General features: G+C 44.5%; 1 protein-coding gene across 5 annotated transcripts in view; it reads left to right on the top strand.

The window, feature by feature from the left end:
- csrnp3 (cysteine-serine-rich nuclear protein 3) overlaps positions 1-21559 on the top strand; it is a 101376-nt gene extending 79817 nt beyond the window's left edge. For 3 of the 5 annotated variants that reach the window (XM_055638173.1, XM_055638170.1, XM_055638172.1), the window contains 5 exons: positions 245-659; positions 10358-10530; positions 11386-11645; positions 15688-15984; positions 17255-21559. In XM_055638173.1, coding sequence (XP_055494148.1) covers positions 583-659; positions 10358-10530; positions 11386-11645; positions 15688-15984; positions 17255-18301 — 1854 coding nt within the window. In that variant the 5' untranslated portion in view covers positions 245-582 and the 3' untranslated portion in view covers positions 18302-21559. The remainder of the gene's footprint in view (positions 1-244; positions 660-10357; positions 10531-11385; positions 11646-15687; positions 15985-17254) is intronic. The other 2 variants (XM_055638174.1, XM_055638175.1) reach the window with 1 other exon arrangement.
- The last annotated feature ends 1904 nt before the right edge of the window (positions 21560-23463 follow it).

Below are 23463 nucleotides of genomic sequence, written 5' to 3'. Positions count from 1 at the left end.
ACATTATTCAGTTATCTCCTTACTTTAGATTAATACTTAATCCCAGATTGTATTAGTATTATTAATCTAATGTTAATCGAATATTAATATTAATTCATATTAATCCTAGATTAATACACCAACTAACTGCTAAGAATCAGAATCAGTCTGAGGAAGTGTCCTGACCCAAAACGTAACCTTTCCATGTTCTCCAGAGAGACTGGCTGAGTTACTCCAACACTTTGTGTCTTTTTTTGTAAACCAGCATCTGCAGTTCTTTGTTTCTCGACAATATTTCGTTGCTGCTGTACGCTACAAGCTGAATCCTATTCCCCACTTCACCACAGCCCCTGGTCTACGAGAGCTGCTGTCGAACCTCGCCTGTACCATTTAAACCGGTAAAATAATGGCCGATTCCTGGTTCCGATCCGCTCGTATGTTGTCCCCGAGCTGCTGAAAATATCTTCAGGCGGTGAAACGCTGCATGCCTGGCTGTTCCAGACTCACACAGGGGACTGAGTCCGACTGGAGCTATTTGGGGCAAGTGAAGCTAATGAACCTTTGTGGAACCCGCTGCCGTTGTGATTAAACAATATAAAGCATATGGTGGCAGTATTTCCCTCAAAAATACATAATGGCTTCAGATCTGAGGAGGAGCCCGTGGAAAGAATAAATACAAGGTACTGTACATCTCTCGTTATCCGGTAAAGCAAAAAAAGATGTAATGAAAGCACCTGTAAAAGTCCCACTGCGGCGTGGCACCCAAAGACACTGCTATGCAGTCTGGAGGCGTGAAATGCAAGGGAATATTGTGCTTGGCAATTTGGAGATGTCTCATTGCAAACAATGTTACGTGAGCAACAAAACACTGTTAATTGTTCGTTCTGCACCGGTAGAACAGCGGAGAGCAGACGATTAGTATGCACGGGGTATCATGAGAGAGATACCACAGATTACATATTCCGTGCAAGTTTGTCAGTGAATAATGAATCAATAGACTCCCTCGCGTTACAAATTCTGCCTGCTACTTTGTTCTTGCGGTGTTTCAGATGCAAGCCTTGGGGGAAATGCTGTGAGTCGCTATTTGTACTGTGATCGTGGCGCACAATATGTACCTCTATTTATCTCATTAGCTGTGTGGACCGATGAGTTGGCATTTTGTTACGGAGGTCCTGTATTGTGGGGAGTGTGTTTGACTGATATCACTGTTCTCCTGTTTCGAAATCAAAGACTCACTTCAATTCACTCAACTCCAATATACAGATTCTACAGCCCAGTTTTAATCCAAAGACACTGTGCAGTTAACTTGGCGACGTTTTAAATGTAATGGAAACGGTTGAATTTATTGATTTTCCAAAGCCTTTGCAATTGCAGTGTTTTACTGTACATTAAACAAAGGAAACAGACGTTACTGATGCAAACATTTTATCTTCATTGTCAGAAAATGTACTCCTGTTGCCTCATTTCGCAACATTTGCTTAAAAATTCTGTTTCACAAAGTCATAGAGCTGTACAGCATGGAAACAGGCCCTTCGGCCCACCTTGGCCATGCCGACTTGTTACTGTGCTGGTCCCATTCACCTGCATTTGCTCCATATCCCTCCAAACCATAGCTTTCCACATATCTGCCCAAATATCCTTTAAACATTGTAATTATATTCTATAGCTTCCTCTGGCAGCTCATTCCAGATACGGACAACCATCTGAGTGAAAAAGTTGCCCCTGATGTCACTCTTAAATCTCTCCCCTCTCACATTAAGCTTGTGCCCTAAAGTTTTAAAATCCTCCACGCTGGGTAAAAGACTGAGCGTTCACTTTAGCCATGATCTTATGCGACTCAGTAAGGTCATCCCTCAGCCTCCTACGCTCCAAAGGAAAAAGTTCCAATCTATCGAACCTCTCCCTATAATTAATGCCCCCAAGTAACATCCTGCCGAATCCCTTCTGCATTCTTTCCAACGTGACATTTTTTTTCAGATGAAAAAGCCTAAAAGCTCACATCAGTATGCCTGTCCTCTTGATGAAAAAGCACTATGTGACCACATATCAAAAGGACACAAAGTGCTGGAGTAACTCAGCGGGTCAGGCAGCATCTCTAGAGAACATGGATAGGCGATGTATCTCATTGAGACCCTTCTGGAGTAACTCAGCGGGTCAGGCAGCATCTCTGGAAAATAAGGATGGGTGATGTTTTAGATTGGGATCCTTCTTCAGACTTCAGGACCCCCCTACCATCAGTCGCCTTCTTCTTATTATTATTATTATTCAGGGGTGGGGTGGAGGAAAGGGGAGAGGTTGGACGAAGTGTGGCAGGCAATAGGTTGACAAAGGCGAAGGGAGGGGGGGGGGTGGATTATGACAGGCAGATGGTTGGAACAAAGGCCATAGATAAGAACAGTGGGTGTGAGACGGGTTTGAATAGACAATATTATTTATTATTATTTATTTTAGTTGCAGATTGTGAAGAAAGTATTTTTTAACCTGGCTAGCACACAACAAAAATATTTTCACTGTACCTCGGCACACGTGACAATAAACTAAACTAAACCTAATAATATTGACAATGTAAGATATAATTTCATATGAACCAGCATTCCTTTGTGTGTTTAAAACTTCCGTCCAATTTTCTGTCTGAAATGCAGCGATCAAGATAACCATTACATGTCAGTTAGCTTCGGAATAACTTAGTGATTCTAAAGTGTACCCCAAGGATTCATTCATCGTAATGATCCCATTTTAAAGCAATAACATGATTTTAAGGACACAATAACACGTGCTCTCGTGACACTATATAAATTGTGTTTTTGTAAAAACTAATTGGTGGAGTCTAGCCAATTGTATTTTGTTTCATATTGGCTGTAATGATATGTTTGGTAGAGAATATATCACCGTTAACGGCATAACATGCATAATCTTTGGTACAAAGATCTGAAAGTGAAAAGAGCTAGAATATTTATCCTGCTTGGATTTAAGGGCCTGTCCCACTCGGTCGTTATTTGCGTGTCATTTACGGAACATCATTTACGCGTCACGTGCGCATGGCGTGCAATACGCGTGCATGGCGCGTGGTGAGATCTGGTGGCGTAGGCAGTGACGCACGGTCGCACACGGCGCCCCAGGATTTTGGGATTCACTAAATCTTCGTGCGCCACCTGCGTGACGCGCAAGTGACGCCCAAGTGGGACAGGCCCTTAAGACTGCCTGAGGGGACAGTGTAAAGTGAAATAAATCCTCTGTTAGTTTTGCAATTGCAGGCTGAATCAACCCTGGGCTACAACAGTTTCTCTAGAGACTAGGATAGAGTGGATGTGGATAGGATGTTTCCACTAGTCGGAAAGCCTAAGACCAGAGCCCATAGCCTCAGAATAAAAGGATGAGGAGGAATTTCTTTAGCCAGAGAGTGGTGAATCTGTGGAATTCATTGCCACTGACAGCTGTGGAGGCCAAGTCAATGCATCATTTTTAAGGTGGAGATTGATAGATTCTTAATAAGTAAGGGTGTCAGGGGTTATGGGGAGAGTGGGGTTGAGAGGGAAAGATAGATCAGCCATGATTGAATGACAGAGTAGTCTTGATGGGTCGAATAGCCTAATTCTGCTTTAATAACTAAGAAACTATGAATTTATGAAGAGGAGTGAAATGTAAAGCTCCTTCCACCCACTATCTCTCCCTCCCTTTATATTTCATTCGTAAATTAAGCTCCATGCATCAACAACTCTCTCCATCACTATAACCCCCTCTTCTGTTTTGATTTTGTGAACATTCAACTTCTAATTTAATAAACCAGTGTCTAAATAGTATGAAATCAACACGTTAAAAATTAAACATATCATTGACAATAACATACATTAAATAATTTACCAAACCGAGTTTCTGTGAGAGAAGATTCCCATCTTGTGCGGGCAGCACAGAGGTGCAATGGCTAGAGCTACTACCTCACACCACCAGATCTGGGTTCGATCCTGACAATGGGTGATGTTTGTGTGTGGAGTTTGCACGTTCTCCCTGTGACCGCATGGGTTTCCTCCGGGTCCTCCGGTTTCCTACCACGTCCCAAGTTTTAGTTTTTGGAGGAAACTGGAGCACCCGGAGGAAACTCACCTGGTCACAGGAAGAATGCATAAACTCCGCCTGAGGTCAGGATCCCTGGCGCTATGAGGCAGCAACTCTACCTTCTGCACCACTGAGGGTTATGGCACAAATACCATGAATATGAAAGAAGATCCATTTAATATAACCCTTATTGTTTACTGCCCAACTATCTACCATCTACCAACATTTCTGTTAATACTTGTGTTTTTTCTCAAATCCAATCAGGTTTATACCAGGCATCTGATATCATTGTAATCGTTTGCTACTGGGCAGATTGGGCTAATATTATTCCATTCTGTGGAATAGCATTGAACATGCTTGTTAAAATCTGTGAAGTCATGTGAATGATTGAGTTCTTCACATACACTTATAAACAAACGTATGCATTAAATGTTACCATAACACAAGTTGAATGTTGCATCATGGTGATAGCAGGGCTGCCAACATGGGGTGAGAGTTGGGAGTGAGAAATTTGCGAGAGACCAAGCCCGAGGGAGCATCGCGACTGGGGGGGTACGGAACATTGGTACGGAACATTTGCATTTTTAAGCTTGAAATTGTGCAATATGGTGCATACTGTAGCGAGTCTTATAACTTACACTTGAATGCAATATATATGCTTTAAATTGGATTGGAGTGTTTTTGAAAGGGGGGAGGCTTTGCGATCATTGATCACTGGCCTTGGGGGTACCCGGTGAGGGTGGAGCAACCGAGTGGGGAGAGGGTGTGGAAGAAGGGTAGGAACGTTTTGAAATTTGATGTATTAAAATCATGTTTTAGTGCACTGTAGAAGTATGATTTCAATGTATTTTGTATGAAGTATTTTTAAGAGGTAACTTTTTAAGAGGTAACTTTATCCACACAAAGGGTGATAGGTGTATGGAACAAGCTGCCAGAGGAGGTAGTTGAGGCAGGGACCATCCCAACATTTAAGAAAAAGTTAGACTGATACATGGATAGGACAGGTTTTGAGGTATGGACCAAACGTAGCTGGGACATGTTGGCGGGTGTGGGCAAGTTGCGCCGAAGGGCCTGTTTTCACACTGTATCACTCTATGACTACATTATACCTCCACCATGCATGAATGCTTCAAAATCAAGTGATCGAGTTTTATTGCCATATACTCAAGCATAGAAACATAGAAAATAGGTGCAGGAATAGGCCATTCGGCCCTTCGAGCCAGCACTGCCATTCAATATGATCATGGCTATTCATCTAAAATCAGTACCTCTTTCCTGTTTTTTCCCCATATCCCTTGATGTCGTTAGCCCCAAGAACTAAATGTAACTCTCTCTTGAAAACATCCAGTGAATTGACCTGCACTGCCTTCTGTGGCAGAGAATTCCACAGATTCACAACTCTCTACATGAAGAAAGTTTATCCTCATCTCAGTCCTAACTGCCCCCCCCCCCCTTATTCTTAAACTGTGACCCATGGTTCTGAACACCCTCAACATCGGGAACATTTTTCCTGCAGTTACAGTAAGTGAAAATCTAGCAGGCAAGCAGGATGCTTTCTCCAACCACCCCAATTTGAAGTCCACTACCTTCCACCGTTTCTACCCAGTGCTTGGTACTTACTTCCAGCAGCCACTGGTTGTCCTCCAGGATGCACCGAGCCGCAGCCTGATTCATGCCGGTCACCTGGGCAAATTCGACACAGAGACTCTCTCTCTCTCTCCCCCCCCTCTCTTCACACTCTCTCTCCTCTCAACCCCCCTCGCTCTCTCTCTCCCCCCCCCCCATCTCTCCCCTCTCTTCCCCTCTCTCTCTCCTCTCTCCCTCTCTCTCTCCTCTCACCCCCTCTCTCTCCCCTGTCTCCCACTCTCACTCTCTCCCCTTCCCTCTCTTTTCTCTCCCCCTCTCTTCCCCCCTCTCTCCCCTCTCTTTCCTTCACTCTTCCCCTTCTCTCTTATCCCCCTCTCTCCTCTCTCTCCCCCTCTCCCTCTCCCTCTCCCTCTCTCTTTCCCCTAACTCTCTCCCCCTCTCTTTCTTCTCTCTCCCCCCTCCCTCTCTCTCTCCTCTCTCTCCCCTTCGCTTTCCCCCTCTCTACTGCCCTCCCTCTCTATCTCCCCCTCTCTCCCTCTCCCTCTTGCTCTCTCCACACACTCTCTCCCCTCTTTCTCTCCCCCTCTTTCTCTCCCCTCTCTCGCTCTCACCTCTCTCTTCCCCCTCTCTCTCCCCTATTTCTCTCTCCCACATCACTCCCCTTCCGCTCTTTCTTTCCCCTCTGTCTCTATCTCTTTTTCTTTGCCCTACTATCTCTCTCTTTCCCCTTTTTCTCTCTTTCCCCCCCTCTCCCCCTCTCTCATTTACCACCCCTCTCTCTCTTCCCCTTCTCTCTCCCATTCTCTCCTACCCGCTCCTCCCTCTCCAACCCTCTCTATCTTCCCTCTTTCTTCCCTCTCTCACTTCCCCCCCTTCTCCCACCTCACTCCCCCCTCTCTCCCCTACCCCTCTCCCCCCCTCTCCTTCTTCTCCTCTCTCTTCATTTTCTCCCCCCCTGTCTCTCCCCTCTCTCCTCTCACCCCCCCCTCTCTCTCTCCCCACTGTCTCCCTGTCTCCTTCCCCTCTCTCTCTCTCTCCACCTCCCTTTGAGAGTCTGTCCCTTCGGCACAGAGACTCTCGCAACGGCTCCGACGCCCGAGACACTCGCACTGTCCGGAGCGCTCCATGGCTAGAGCTGCAGCGAGTGACACGCCGGCCCCGGCAAACACTCGTCCGTCCCGGCTCCCCGCATCTGTTCCGGCCACTGGTTCTGCTCCCATCCGTCCCGCAGCCCCTGTTCTCCAATATCCGCGGACCATGCAGTTTATCCGAGTTTTGAAATTTTCGTTGATTACAAAATTTCTCACCACTGAGCGTGAGAAATTTCTGATGAGCGTGAGGGCGTGAGAGTTTGCTTGAGGGCGTGAGTCTCACGCTCAAAGCGTGTGAGCTGGCAGCCCTGTGATAGTCAAACTTGCATTAGGGAGAGGTTGGACAGGCCTGTTTGGACAAGTTTTTCTGTGGAGTGTAGGAGGCTGAGGGGTGACCTTATTGAGGTGTACAAGATCGTGAGGGGCATGACTTCGTTTTTTTTCTCAGGATAGAGGATTCTAAAACTTGAGGGCACAGGCCTAACGAGAGGGGAGAGATTTAAGAGGAACCTCAGGGGAAACTTGTTGACTCAAAAGGTAATCTGTATCTGGAATAAGCTGCCAGAGGAAGTTATAGAAATGAATACAACTAGCGTGCCCTCCATAATGGTTGGGATAAGACCCATCATTCATTTATTTGCCTCTGTACTCCACAATTTAAGATTTGTAATAGAAAAAAATCAAATGTAGTTAAAGTGCACATTGTCAGATTTTATTAAAGGCCATTTTGATACATTTTGGTTTCACCATGTAGAAATTGCAGCTGTGTTTATACATAGTCCCCCCCCCCCCCATTTCAGAGCACCATAATGTTTGGGACACAGCAAACATTTCTATTACAAATCTCAAATTGTGTACAGAGGCAAATAAATAAATGACGGGTCTTTGTCCCAAACATTATGGAGGGCACTGTATGACTTTTAAAATACATTTGGATGGATACATGGATAAGAAGGGTTTAGATGAATATAGGTCAAATGTAGGCAAATGGATGTAGTCCAACATGCCAACATGGTCAGTGTGGACAGGGTGGGCTGAATGGCCTGTTTCTCTGCGGTACAACTCTATTCCCATTGTAGTGGAAGTATATCCTGAATGAGCCCAAATATTCAAGTTATTTTCCATGTACTTCGACAGTGTAGCAGTTTTTGTCAGTGGGAGTTAATTTCTGAAATTCTGCACATTCAAAACATTCCAACAGTGCCACATGCAACTTGAATATCTTTTATAGTTTGCAATTTGCAAGGGATAAATGAAGCATATAATCCCATACTCCATCCACTCCAACAAAATATGGATCCATTTTCATTTTATTTAGCAAATTATAAGCATATCAACATTTTAACTATGGTCTGGAATGGCTGTTTGTTTTAGAGTAAATAAAAGTCTAGGCAATAGTGCAGATCAAAAGGAGATGACGAGGTATTTCTGTAGTCAGAGGGTGGTGAATCTGGAATTTATTGCCACAGATGGCTGTGAGGCCAAATCATTGGGTATTTTTAAGGCGGAGATTGACAGATTCTAGATTTGTAAGGGTGTTGAGAGCCAAAGCCATGATTGAATGGCGGAGAAGACTCGATGTGCAGAATGGCCTGGTTCAGCTCCTATGACATGAACAGGATACCTTTCCCTTTTTGCAGAAGAAATTAAAAGTGTATCTTAAAAGATTTAATAGGAACCTGAGGGGGCAACCTTTACACACAGAGTTGGTGGGTATATGGAGAAGGTAGTTAAGGCAGATACTATAACAACATTTAAAAGACACTTAGACAGGTACATGGATAGGAAAGGTTTAGAGGGATATTGGCCAAATGTTGGCAGCTGGGACTTGTTTAGATGGGCCATTCTTGGTCAGCCTGGATGTTGGGCCGAAGTGCCTGTTTTCATAGTCTAACTTGGTGTCTTGAAACATTTTGCACGAATGTTGCCATATATACAAATCCCTTCCCTGACCAAATTATTGAATGAAACACTTTTTGATGAATCACAACCATTAATTATCTTTTATGAATCGATATGACACATTTTTAAACCCCTAAAACAATGACATTTCTGGTAGTTCATAGAAAACATGCATTTCGAAGAGCTCCATAAGTTTCTGTACAGAGAATTGAAAGGGGTGTAGCTTGTAAAATCAGACTACTTGTATGTGGATTTAGCCATGAGAATACTTGTTGATCATGGAAATTGAAGCTAGAATAACAAAGGGAGGCAAACTGGTGCAGTGGGTAGAGCTATTGCCTCACAGCACCAGAGACCCGGGTTCGATCCTCTAGTGCTGTCTGTGAATTTTGCACGTTGCCCCTTTGACCACTTGGGCTTTCTCCAGGTGCTCCATTTTCCACCCACAGTCCAAATATGTGTTGGTTTTTGGGTTAATTGGTCCTCTGTAAATTGCCCTTTGTGTGTAGGGAGTGGATGTAATTGGACAACATAGAACTAGTGTGAACAGGTGATCAATGGACACTGTGGACTGAAGGGCCTCTTTCCATTGCTGTATCTCTAAACTAAACCAAGATAAAGTTAAGTGCTACCTTGTATTACCATATTTGTGCCTCTTTCAGGCAACTGATAAATAGATTGCATCTGAGCATCTAAGTGTGAGCAACTCACACTTTATCAATTATTATCAGTAATAAACGCCATGCTGGAGGAACTCAGTGAGTCAGGTAGCATCTGTAGAGGGAATGAACAGACAACGTTTCAGGTTGGGACTCTTCTTCAGTCTGTCGGTGATCTGCCAATCTACGCCTGTATCCACCTAGCTTGCCAGGCTTTGTCCCACCACCACCTCTTTTCCAGTTTTCACCCTCCTACTACATCAATCTGAGGAAGTCCCTACCCCATGTGGTGCCTGTCTATTTTCTTCCACAGATGCTGCCTGACCCGCTGAGTTACTACAGGTCTATGAGACCTTCTCTCACAGCTCTCCCTTTGTGAAAATTACAATGTTATATAAATAGTTACAATGTTATAAAATAGTTTCGCTTAGAGAAACAACGCGGAAACAGAAACCTTCGGTCCAGCAAGTCCGTACCGACCAGCGATCACCTTGCACACCAGCACTATCCTACACACTACTCACAACTGGGACATGTTGGCCGGTGTGGGCAAGTTGGGCCGAAGGGCCTATTTCCACACAGTATCACTATGACTCTCTATGACTCTACCAGGAGCAATCTTTAATTTTACCGGCCAATTAATCTATAAACCTGTACACCTCTGGAATGTGGCTTGCAACCGGAGCACCCGGAGAATACCCACGCGGTCAAATGGAGAATGTACAAACTCCATACAGACAGCACCCGTAGTCAGTATCGAACCTGGGTCTCTGGCGCTGCTCCACCGTGCACCTCAAGTTCTCAATACAGAGACACAAATGGCCAGGTGGCACCAAAGGTCAACATTCTCAAAGTTCATAAAAGGTTACGTTAATATTCTGAAGAAGAGTCCCAACTCGAAACGGTGTCAGTCCATTCCCTCCACTGATGCTGCCTGACCTGTTGAGTTCCTCCAGCAATTTGTGTTTGGCTCAGGATTTCAGCATCTGAACTTCCTTGTGTCTACAGTTAATGGTCAGTGACGGTTGTGCTTTGTTTAATCCAAAATGCGAGATACTATTCAGCTTGCTCTATGTCTTGTTGCAGTCGCTGTAGATCATTTGAAAGCACCATGAGCGGGATTTTGAAGAGAAAGTTTGAAGATGTTGAAGGGACCTCCCCATGTTCCTCCGTGAGGGAGTCCGAGGATGAGGTCTCTGGGAGCGAGAGTGCCGAGAGTGGAGATAGTGTCAACCCGTCCACTTCCAGCCACTTCGCTCGTAAGTACATATTCCGCTTGGGATACCTTGCAACCCAATGGTATGTATGCTTTCTCTCCAGAGATGCTGCCTGACCTGCTTTGTATACTTTAGACTTTAGAGATACAGCGCGGAAACAAGCCTTTTGCCCATCGAGTCCGCGCCAACCAGCGATCACGCGTACACTAACACTGTCCTACACACTAGGGACAATTTAGTTTTTTACCAAAGCATATTAAACTACAAATCTGTATTTCTTTGGCCTGTGGGAGGAAACGGAGCACCCATTTACGAGGATTTTGCCAGGACTTAAGGGCCTGAACTAAAGGATGAGGTTGAGTAGGCTAGGACTTTATTCCTTAGAGCGCAGGAGGATGTGGGGTGTTCTTATAGAGTTAGATAAAATCATGAGAGGAATAGATCGGGTAGATGCACAGTCACTTTTCCAGAGGAGAGGAAATCGAGAAGCAGAGGGCATTGTTTTAAGGTGAAGGGGTAAGATTTTAGAATCTGAGAGGGTGGTGGATGTATGGATTGAGCTGCCGGAGGAGGTGGTTGAGGCAGGAACTATTATTGCAAAGTTTAAGAAGCATTTAGATAGTTACATAGATAGGACAGGTTTAGAGGGATATGGGCCAAATGCAGGCAAGTGGGACTAGTGTTGGTAAGTTGAGCTGAAGGGCCTGTTTCGACACTGTCAAAACAGTGACCACCAGAGATAACCCACGTGGTCATAGGGAGAACGTACAAACTCCGTACAGACAGCACTTCTGGTCAGGATCGAACTCGGGTATCTAGCACTGTGAGGAAGCAACTCTACCACTGTGCCACCGTGCCGCACAGTGGTCAAACTAATTTATCTATTTACACTTCCAGCATCATCGATCCTGAAACGGGAGAAGAGGATGAGGAGGAAGAGCGTGCGCTTTGACTACGTGACTGTGTACTACTTCACGCGGAGGCAGGGCTTCACCAGTGTTCCCAGCCAGGGAGGGAGCACTCTGGGCATGTCCAACCGGCACAAGTGTGTGCGGCAGTACACCCTGGGTGAATTTGCACTAGAACAGGAGAGACTTCATGGAGAGATGCTGAAGGACCATCTCAAGGAGGAAAAGCTGAACTCATTGAAGCTCAAGGTATGATGACCTCTTTGTATGTTGTCCTCCAGTTCTGGTGGCCCCATTATAGGGACAATGTGGAGATAGCACAGAGGAGGAGGCCTACCAGAACGCTTCCCTCTGGCTTCACAATTCACAACTCTTCAATCCTTTCGTCTTGTATTCTGTCTTTTCATCTCTGGCTTTTGTCAGTGAAAGGCTTTGTCTTGTATGGTATCCAATCAGATCAGATACACCATTCATAAATACAATCTGCCTATCACCCCCACACACACCCACACCCCCATACCCTCTATTAGCTGCCAGGCTTTGTCCTGCCCCTCCTCTCTCCAGCTTGTTTCCTACCGCCCCCGCACCTCTACGATGTCTGAAAAAGAGTCCTGACCCAAAATGTCACCTCTCTATGTTCTCCATAGATGCTGCTTGACCCATTGAGTCATTGCAGCACTCTCCTTTGTCTTTACCACAATGGTGCCTGGATTAAGGTTTTTAGCGATAAGGAGATCTTGGACAGATTTGGATTGTTTTCTCTGTAACGCCAGAGGTTAAGGAAAAACCTGATAGTAGTATACAAAATAATAGGAGGTAGAGACGGGGTAGACTGTTCAAAACTTTTTCCCAGGGTAGAAATGTCAAAGACTACCGGTGGCACTAGCAATGGCTGCCTCGCCAACAGTCTGTCCCTTTCCTTGTTGTTTTTATTTGTATGTTTTTAGTGTCCTTTAGGTTGTTTTTTATGTGTGTGGGGGGGGGGGGGCTTGTTGGAAACTTTTTCTAATTTCTTACCTCAACGGAGATGCGATTTTTTTTTTCCGTATTGTATCTCCTTCCGTACTGCGGCCTAACATCGAGGAGCTGGCGGCCTCTGCTGGAGACCAACTTCGAGAGCTTCACCCCGGGAACCTGCGGACTTTAACATCGTGGAGCTCAAGGTCCGACTTCGGGAGCTCCGATCACCCCGACGGATGGTTCGACTGTTCCGACCTCGGGAGGAAGATTAGACTTTATTGTCTTCCATCACAGTGAGGAATGTGGGGAATCTGCTGTGGTGGATGTTTTATGTTAACTTTTATGGTTGTGTGTCTTGTTGCTTTTTGTTTTAGTTTGGCTGTATGGTAATTTGCATATCGCTGTACCTTAATTCGTGCAACGTGACTTTTTTTCCCGGGGTGAAGCTCTCGAAGTTGGTCTCCAGCAAAGGCCGCCAGCTCCTCGATGTTAGGCCGCAGTACGGACGGAGATACAATACGGAAAAAAAATCACATCTCCGTCGTGGTAAGAGATTAGAAAAAATTTCCACCAACCCCATCCCACACATAAAAACAATTTTTAGACCATCACGTGGAACAGCCGACATGATCTTCACAATGCGTCAACTACAAGAAAAATGTTGTGAACAACTTCAACCTTTGTACATGGCATTCCTCGATCTCACTAAGGGTTTCGACTCGGTATCAAGGGAACTCTTATGGGACATCCTATCCACCTTTGGATGTCCTGAAAAGTACATCCTGTCTGCATCAGAAACCTGGACACCATACCAACGCCATCTGAAAACACTTGAAAAGTTCCATCAACGATGTCTTCGAAGAAGCTTAAATATCAGTTGGGAAGACTGAAGAACCAACGTCAGCGTGATGTATGAAGCAAAAACATCTAGCATCGAAGCCTTCGCCATCAAGAACCAACTAAGATGGGTCAGTCATGTTGTTCGGATGGAAGACAAGCGTCTACCAAAGTAAACCTTCTACTCCCAGCTTAAAGAAGGCAAATGGAAAAGAGGCGGACAAAAGAAGAGATTCAAAGACACCTTAAAAGCCAGCATGAAGAAATGTGAAATCGACATCGACAATTAGGAAACCAATGCCAAGGACAGGAAAGTCTGGTGAACCATCATCCAAGAAGGAACAGCGGCCTTCGAAGCCAGGAGATGCGCAGAATTAAAAGAAAAGAGAAGAAAACGCAAAGAGAGGCAGCAGCAACCAAAGCCCGATCTGCCATCTGGAATTACCTGTCCTGAATGTCGATGAACTTTCAAAGCCAGGATTGGACTCATAAACCACCTAAGAGTCCATAAAACCAACAGAACATAGACCATCATCCTCAACCTTGAGGGATAGCCACGACGATGACAACGTAACAATAAAAGACCTCTGAAGCCTTTGACTAGAGGGCATAGCTTTCAGATGAGGGGCAAAGTTTGAAGTGTTAGGTCAAAGGGCCCGGTTGTGCTTAGTTTATTGTCATGTGTACCAAGGTACAGTGAAAGCTTTTGTTGCGTGCTAACCAGTCGGCGGAAAGACAATACATGATTACAGTCGAGCCATTCACAGGGTACCGATACATGATAAAGGGAAGAATGTTTAGTGCAATATAAAATCCAGTGAAGTTCAGTTAAAGATAGTCTGAGGGTCTTCGATGAGGTAGATGGGAGGTCAGGACCACCGTCTAGTTGTTGGTAGGTTAGTTCAGTTGCCGGATAATAACTTGGAAAAACATGAAAAATATAAAATGTATACAGTTTTAAATCTAATTTCTTACAGCTTTGAGAAACATTATTTTATTTAATGGAGTATTTCAGATGTTTTTGCCCTTGCTAGAAGGCATGAGTCATGGTGATTCATAGTTCATCCCAGCAGCTGCAGGCCACGAGTGGTGATTCCAGGACACAGGATGTTGACGTGGAGACTGCCAGGGATACTGAACGCTAGGTTTAGCTTCATTATTGTCACATACACCAAGGTACAATGAAACGCTTTGTTGTGCCTGCTATGCAAACAGATCAGATAAACTATACATTAATAAAGTCAAGTTGAACTCAAGTACAATAGGTAGAATGAAGGGGTACTGTGGTACATTTAACACATGGTGGCAGCACTATACTGTCTGCAGGAAAACTTGCCAAATCTCTTGTTCATTTCTTCGCAATGATGTATTGTATTAAAGGGTACAAAGTGCTGGAGTAAGGCAGCATCCCTGGAGAACATGGACAGTTGGTCTGAAGAAGGGTCCCGACCCAAAACGCCACCTATTCACGTTCTCCAGAGATGCTGCCTGACCCGCTGAGTTCCTCCAGCATTTTGTATAAACCAGTGTTTGCAATTCCTTGCTTCTACTATGTATTGTTACGGCATCATACAGCGTGGAAACAGGCCCTTTGGCTCAACTTGCCCACACCGACCAAGATGTCCCACCTACATTTGGTCCATACCCCTGTACTATCCATGTACCACCCATAAACCTGTACTGTCCATGTATCTGTCTCTCTTGTAGCAAGATGAATTGTTAATTATGAACTAATTATCACAATAGCAACTTATAGATGTTATTCATAAGTGTTTGAGATTCTTCGAGAAAAAAGTTAATCTTAACATTCATCTTATAACAGAGCAGATAGATTTCTAATCATAATTATTTAACCTGTTCACATCTTCATTCACCCATCCAATCTTGAAAGTGGTCTGTTTCTATCTCCCCTCTCTCAGCCCTTGACTAATGTTTAAAACACCCAAGATACAACATGGAAACAGGCCCTTCGGCCTGATCACCCGTTCACAGTAATTCTGTTCAAGGCCCCCAATCTGAAACGCAACCTATCCATTTTCTCCAGAGATGCTGCCCAACCCATTGCAATACTCCAGCACTTTGTGTCTTTCTACATTATTATCTTTAAAAGCTTATTGCTGAATCTTTGAGAGCACAATGTAGATTCCCTGGGATGCTGTTTAAACAAGTAAAGCAAAATCCAAGGCGAAATGGGTGTAAGACTAGGTGGAGCACAGGGGAGAGAAGGGGCCCGTTCCTCCTGTTTGCGTGGGGCCTCACTGTGACATGAAGAGGTCCAGGACAGAACTGTCAGTGTGGCGATGGGAAGGGGATTTAAAATGGTTAGCAACTGGAAGATCCAGCTGGCTGTAGCTTTATCTGAGCACAAGTGCTAAGATAAAGAAGAGCCCCAACGTGAACCGTCACCTATCCATGTTCTCCAGAGATGCAGCCTGTGTTACTCCAGCACGTTGTGTCTTTTTTTTTGTAAAGCATCTCACCTTTTGCATTGCAGTTGACAAAGAATGGAACAGTGGAGTCTGAAGAAGCCAGCACACTTACACTGGAAGATATTTCTGATGATGACATTGATCTGGACAACACGGAAGTCGATGACTATTTCTTCCTACAACCATTGCCGACCAAGAAGAGAAGGGCTTTGTTACGGGCGTCTGGTGTCAAGAAGATTGACGGAGAGGAGAAACACGAGCTTCGTGCAATTCGAGTTTCCAGAGAGGACTGCGGCTGTGACTGCCGAATATATTGTGATCCTGAACTCTGTGCTTGTAGTCAAGCGGGAATTAAATGCCAGGTGAGTGGAGAACTTATTCTGTGTAAATACATGAGTAGGTTTAGTCACATATTAAAAAAAAATTTATCTCCCAGAACTTGCTGCTAAAATATTTGTTGTGTAATCCACATCAGACTTTCTAGATACAACGTGGAAACAGGCCCTTCGGGTCACCCGAGTCCACGCCGAGCAGCGATCACCCGTTCATAAGTTTATGTTCATAAGTTATAGGAGCAGAATTAGGGCATTTGGCCCATCAAGTCTTTTCCGCCATTCAATCATGGCTGATTTATCTTTCCCACTCAAACCCATTCTCCTGCCTTCTCGCGCTAGTTCTATGGTATCCCATTTTTGCTGTTAAATTGACGACTTTAGAGATACATCCAGTCCGTGCTGACCAGCGATCGCTGTACACTAACACCATCCTACACACTAGGGAAAATTTATAATTTCCAGAAGCCAATTAACATACAAACCTGCAAGTCTTTGGGAGGAAACCGGCAGTCCCGGAGAAAACCCCCGTTGTCCCCGGACGAACGTCCAATCCCCGTACAGATTGTCAGGATTGAACCCGGGACTCTGACCATGCTGTGATACATCCCAATAAAATGCTTTCTACGGCATATGTGTAGAAGTTGGTGAATTTTTTTTCTTTTTTTTCCTATTACTTCTTTTTTTTCTTCTTCTTTTTTATTTATATATTTATATATATATATTTTTTTAATTTTAAAAGAAAGTAAGAAAGACAAGAAAAAAAATAGAGAGAAGAAAAAGAGGAAAAATAGATAGTAGAGAAAAGAAAAACGTGAAGTGTGTATATAAGAAAAGAAAAAGTAGAAAGTAGAAATAGGAGAGAAAGACCCTAAAAAAAGAAATTTTCAAATCTTTATTCGGAGATGTAAATCTATCCACGACCTGACCTGAAATCAGTAATCTTTACGGTACCGCTGCATCACATGATTCCAAAAAGTCGATGAAAGGGGACCAACTCCTTAAGAATTGGTCATATTTATCTATTAGTCGGAGTTTCATTTCTTCAAGGTGTGCTATGTCCATCATATTCCTAATCCACATTTTAATAGTTGGTATAGCTGTATTTTTCCAAAATTTAAGTATCAATTTCTGTCCTATTATTAACCCATAATTTAAAAAAACTTTTTGGTCTTTATTTAAATTGATATCTTCTACTATTATTCCAAATATAATCCAAATATTAAAAAAAAAATTTTTTTTTCTAAGCCAGCGCCTGTTTCTAGTTAACCGTTGCCCTGTGCTGTTTCCTTCCCCCTAGGTGGACCGCATGAGTTTTCCGTGTGGATGCACCAAGGAAGGTTGCAGTAACGCGGCAGGCAGGATTGAGTTCAACCCTATCAGGGTAAGGACACACTTTCTGCACACCATCATGAAGCTGGAGCTGGAGAAGAGCCAGCAGCAGCTGGACCTGGAGAAGGGACTGTCGGTGGGAGAGGTGAACGGGCACTCTGCCCATCTATCCCGCCCGTACTCGGCCACTGAGGCCTTTGAGGTGGACAACGAGCCAGAGACGGCGGTGATGCACCTGCAGTCGGCGGAGGAAATGGAGTGGCCTGAGGAGGAGGAGGAAGAGGAGGAGGATGGCAGCAGTCTGTGCAGTGGTGTGACGGACTCCAGCCTTCAGAGTCTGGCTGCCAGCGAGTCAGACGACGAGGGAGGGGGCAAACCCTCGTCTGTCCCCGCCCCCCCAGCACAGCCCGACACCCTCTCCCTCCCCTCCGTGCTGTGCTACGCCGACGGGACCTCGCCCGAGGCCGCTTCCTACTACGGCAACCCATCCGCGCTCTACTATCAGATTGACCGCAACTCAGCTGCCAGTGCCGTTAGCGCTGACGACAGCGCCTCGCCCGCCTCCACGGAGCGCAGCGGTGAGCCCTTCTGTGTGGAAGCCACCTTGACCTCGAACTACAGCGAGGGGAGCCAGGAGAACGGGGCGCTCTCCCTGGTGCCCTACGGCTCAGCGGCAGATCAGTACATCGAGTACACCCCACAGCCAGAGGGAGGCTTCGGCGGTGCCCACTACCCCATCCCCACCCCCTCCGTGATAGTGTGCCGCCCCTCGGTTCATGGAAACATCGCCCAGTGCAACGGTCTGTACTCAGACCAGCAGCCAGGACACTCCCGAGCGGACCTACAGAGCTACTTAACTAACCACGTTCAGGATGACTACACCACTGCTGCCACTGCCGCTGGAGACCTGTACTCCCCCAAGCAGGTCCTGGACAATGCCATAATCCTCCCAGAGGGCAGCGCCTTGCTAGAGGAAACCATCAAAGCCTCAGTCGTGGAGACGGTGTTTGTTTAGCTTGCTCCCTCGCTCTGCACGCTTTGTCCCTCCCTCCACACCGGTCATTCAGAACGGGAAAGATTTACAACGTGAACGTTTACAATTTTTAAACACTCAACACCTTTCCTTTGACTGATCAGAGGCCGAGATGAATGCCACTGGACGGCAGTGATTTACTGACTGCAATCAGAAATGAGTTTCATGTGAGACACTGCATTAGACATTGTAGTTTAATGCGAGCCATTTCAGTCACTAATAATTTATTTGACTTTCAGAATCATTAACTTACCTGAGCATTATAGATGAAGGACAGCGCAGCAGCCAGACTCAATCTTCACTCTCTGCTGTAGGTCTACGCGACAATCTCAAAAGTTTAAAATAAGGTCCCTGTTTTCAACAAAAACTTGGAAAACTACTTATGTACTATACACGTGAACATTGTGAAAATAATTTTGTTTCATCTGTGAATTTATTTATGCCAGTTGGTGCGATTGTGAAGTATATGTTCAATATTTCTCTTTGATTATGACAGATAATTCAATCCAAGAGATCAGCAAAAATTGTTTGAGATGATACAGGCTTCATTTTCAGTTAAGGAGTTATTTTGAACTGAATATGAAGACAGCTCTTTCTTTGTGTTTATATTTACTCTACAAGTGTGAAGGCAGTGCTCATAGTTTCATAAGACATAGGAGCAGAATTAGGCAATTTGGCCCAATGAGTCTACTCCGCCATTCAATCATGGCTGATCTATCTTTCTCTCAACCGCCTTCTCCTTGAAACCCTTACTGATCAAGAAGCTATCAATATCTGCTTTAAAAATACCTAATGACGGCCTCCACAGCCATCTGGGTGTGATGAATTCTACTCATTCACCACCCTCTGGCTGAAGAAATTCCTCCTCATCTCCATTCTAGGTACGTCCTTTTATTCTGAGGCTGTGCCCACTGGTCCTAGACTCCCACTACTGCAAACATCCTCTCCACATTCACTCTTGCCAGGCATGAGACTCCAGTGAATAACAAAAGCTCAGGATCTCTTTAGACTGTGAGAACAGGAGTTTTATTTTTAGAATCAACATCATAGTTTCACTGATCCATGAATATGGTAGCTCACAGCCCTAAACATACAAACATTGAGTTGCCCAATTTTAACGTAACAACCCACCTCCCTTTTCCCCTGCCTTAGCTTGGTGCACACACATTTCTCCCGTTATCCCACCCCTTCCCCCTATATCTTCCTCTGGCTTCACATTTCTCTTCTCTTGCACCTTTTTGTCTCCTTTTCACCTCTGCCCTCTTTGTCCACCCAACTACGACAATCACAACCCCCCACTCCTCAGCTGTATCCACCCATCACTTGCCCGATTTTGCCCTGCCTTACATCTCACTTCCCTCCCCACCACCAGTCTGACCCAAAACATCACCCGCCCACCCCCCCCACGGATTCTGCCTGACCCACTGAGTTCCTCCAGCACTTTGTGTTTTTTCTTCCTTTTAAGCAAGCCGTGTGAATTGCAGAATGAGAAAATACTGGCACATGATCACTGACATATCTCAAATAAAACACATTAAAGTCCATGGAAAACACAAAGTGGTAGTGGGAATCAATCTGTCATGCTATCACTGAATGTTATAGCTCCCCCAGCACTTGTTTGACAAACTAAAGTGGAATCATTACCTCAAAAGAAAGATTGTGTACTCTTTATATGTACTGTGCTGTTTTCCCAGCTAAATCAAATATTTTATAAATGGAATCAAATTCCTTTTAATCAGGCAACATGGTTCTATTTTGTCACTCCACTGTGGTTGATAATTTATTAACGGTGTGAATGAGGGCAGCACCGAGGCGCCGCTGATAGAGCTGCCGTCTCACAGTTCGATCCTGACCTCAGGTGCAGTCTGTGGAGTTTGCACGTTCTCCGTGACCATGTGGGTTTCCTCCGGGTGCTCCGGTTTATTTTCACATCCTAAAGACGTGTGGGTTTGTAGGTAATTGTCCTCTGTAAATTGCCCCAAGTGTATAGGGAGTGGATGAGAAGGTGGAATAACATAGAACTAGTGTCAACGGCTGATCAATGGCTGGCATGGATTCGGTGGACCAAAGGGTCTCTTTCCATGCTGTATCTCTAAACTAAACACTGCCAACATTTCCTAACTGCATGAAATCATTCACAGGATGGAATAATGCAAAATTTAAATTTAGCAAGATAAAATTTATTTAATAGAGTTCATGTCATAGGAGCAGAATTTGGCCATTCGTCCCATCAAGTCTACTCTATCTTTCCCTCTTAACCCCATTCTCCTTCCTTCTCCCTGTAAACCCTGACACCCTTACTAATCAAGAACCTGTTATAATCTCCACCTTAAAAATATCCATTGACTTGGCCCCCACAGCTGTCTATGGCAATGAATTCCACAGATTCACCCCCCTTTGGCTAAATAAATCAGTTGTGGCTTTGCAAAATGCATTCCAAGAAAACACTGAACTTTAATTTACACATTCCCATCAGGGAACAATAGGGCTTATCAATGTGAAAAAATAATCACCAGGGCAGCCTTGGTGAAAGTCATGTTAGGAGAGTCTGATTTTAACATTTCATTATATGGTTCTTGACAGCAATCAGAGAGTTCAAAGTTATGCCTGGGGTGAGGGAAATAAATCATTCCTTGGTGACAAGTTCATTTCTCAGAGTGCATCTTACTATAAATTCTGCCTCTACTGAGCTGTTACCTTGGTGAATAAATCTTGGCTTTCAGGTTGGTGATATGACAAAGATATTGACAGTTCAGAAAGTAGATAGTTGGTCACTTACTTTATAAATCGTGGACGCACAAGAAACAACAGTTGCTGGAATCTGGAGCAAAACACAAAGTGCTGGAGGAACTCAGCGGGTCAGGCAGCATCTGTGGAGAGAATGGGAAGGTGACGTTGTGGAGTTAATCTGAAGAAGGGTCCTTACCCGAAAAGTCATCTGTCCATCCCTCCACAGATGTTGCCTGACCCGCTGAGTTCCTCCAGCAGTTTGAGAAACATAGAAATAGAAATAGAAATTAGGTGCAGGAGTAGGCCATTCGGCCCTTCGAGCCTGCACCGCCATTCAATATGATCATGGCTGATCATCCAACTCAGTATCCCGTACCTGCCTTCTCTCCATACCCCCTGATCCCCTTAGCCACAAGGGCCACATCTAACTCCCTCTTAAATATAGCCAATGAACTGGCCTCAACTACCCTCTGTGGCAGAGAGTTCCAGAGATTCACCACTCTCTGCGTGAAAAAAAAAGTATTCTCATCTCGGTTTTAAAGGATTTCCCCCCTTATCCTTAAGCTGTGACCCCTTTTTTTTTAAATAAAGAGATACAGCATGGAAATAAACCCTTCGACCCATCAACCATCTAGTTTAGTTTAGTTTATTGTCACGTGTATCGAAATACAGTGAAAAGACTAATTGTCTATTTTCACTGATCTAATCCAACTTTATTCTCTCTGTATTCTCATCTACCACACACAGTGACACTAGGGATAATTTACACAGAGGCCAATTAACCTACAAACCGGCACGATTTTTGGATATGTGAGAAAACCGGAGCACCTGTAGAAAACCCACGTGGTCACAGGGAGAACATACAAACTCCGTACAGACCGCATCGATAGTCAGGATTGAACCGGGGTCTCTGGCGCTGTGAGGCAGCAGCTCTACCAGCTGCGCCCCTGATCTGAATTTATCAAGCAAAAAAGACCCATCAAACATACCATCAGTGGAGAAATTATAACAACTAATAGCTAGGTCACTTTAGTTTTTACCTGCACAAGTTGTAGCTTTGCCAGTGATCTTGAAATTTCAATTCTTGCATGTACTCAGAATACAATCACAACTCTTCTTCACTTGTAGCGAGCAATGTGCTTGTGTAAGGGAACTACTTGTTATCGCCATTCTGCTGGAATAAATATTCAAAACTTCAAATGACGTTTAACTAGTGTACGGGTGATCAATGGTCAGCACGGACTCAGTGGGCCGAAGGGCCTGTTTTCACACTACAACTGTGAAATAAAAAAGAATGATTCATTTAATTCCAGTAAAAGCTGCTTGTGTTGACTATATGCCACCACATCAGTTGGTTCTGAACTTTTCTCATCCGCGTTTGAAAATTAATCAAACATTTGGACTTGCGGACGATATTTTAAGATCGCATGATAGATGAATTGATAATTCTGCCAGTGATTCCAGGGATCGACACAAAATGCTGGAGTAACTCAGCGGGACAGGCAGCTTCTCTGGAGAGAAGGAATGGGCTTTTCCAGAGATGCTGCATGTGCCGCTGAGCTACTCCAGCATTTTGTGTCTATCTTCGGCGTAAACCAGCATCTGCAGTTCCTACACAACGTGATTCCAGCTTTCAAAACATTCTATTTTGGCTTTGCAGCTTGTTAATCCCAAAGTTAAAACATTAAATAAGAATCAAATTAAATCACTTAAAACAAAATGAAAGCACGAAATAATGAATAGTGCAATGACATTGAATACTCTATCTGCCTGCCCCTTGCCTGCTGAAACATGCACAGCAGCTGCAAGGCAGCATGGCAAAAGTTTCAACAACTTTTGCCAGAATTTCCCATCATTTTTTATATAAGAAGTTTGCACCACCTCCTACAGCACAATTGCAGAGTTGTGGATGTAGCCCAGGTCATCACACTCCCCTCCATTGACTCTATCTACACTTCACGCTGCCCCTGGAAAGCAGCCTACATAATCCAAGACTTGTCCCACCCCGGTCATTCTTCCTTCTCCCCATTCCCATCCTCCGGAAGGTACGGAAGCTTGACTTGGGAACAGCCAGACCACCAGACTTGGGAACAGCTTCTTCCCTTCTGTTATCAGGTGATGTTTCAGGTCGGGACGCTTCTTCACCTCTATCCCATTGCGGACATTGGACTTTATCTATGGAACTGATGTGCTATGATGCTCAGAACTATATTCTGCACTCTGTATCTTCCCCTTTGCTCCACCTATTATACGAGTTTGAACTGATTGTATTTACATATAGTATTATCTGATCAGTGTGGATAACACCCAAAATCTAGCTTTCACTCTACCTTGGTACACGTGACAATAATATACGTGAGCTATCTGGTCGTAGCTGGGAGTTGGGAACCAGCGATTTACGTAAATAGACTTTA

The sequence above is a fragment of the Leucoraja erinacea genome, chromosome 7 (genome assembly GCF_028641065.1).
Source record: "Leucoraja erinacea ecotype New England chromosome 7, Leri_hhj_1, whole genome shotgun sequence".
NCBI classification, from domain to species: domain Eukaryota; kingdom Metazoa; phylum Chordata; class Chondrichthyes; order Rajiformes; family Rajidae; genus Leucoraja; species Leucoraja erinaceus.
The sequence above is the reverse complement of the archived record's forward strand: the minus strand, read 5'-3'. Positions and strand labels throughout refer to the sequence as shown.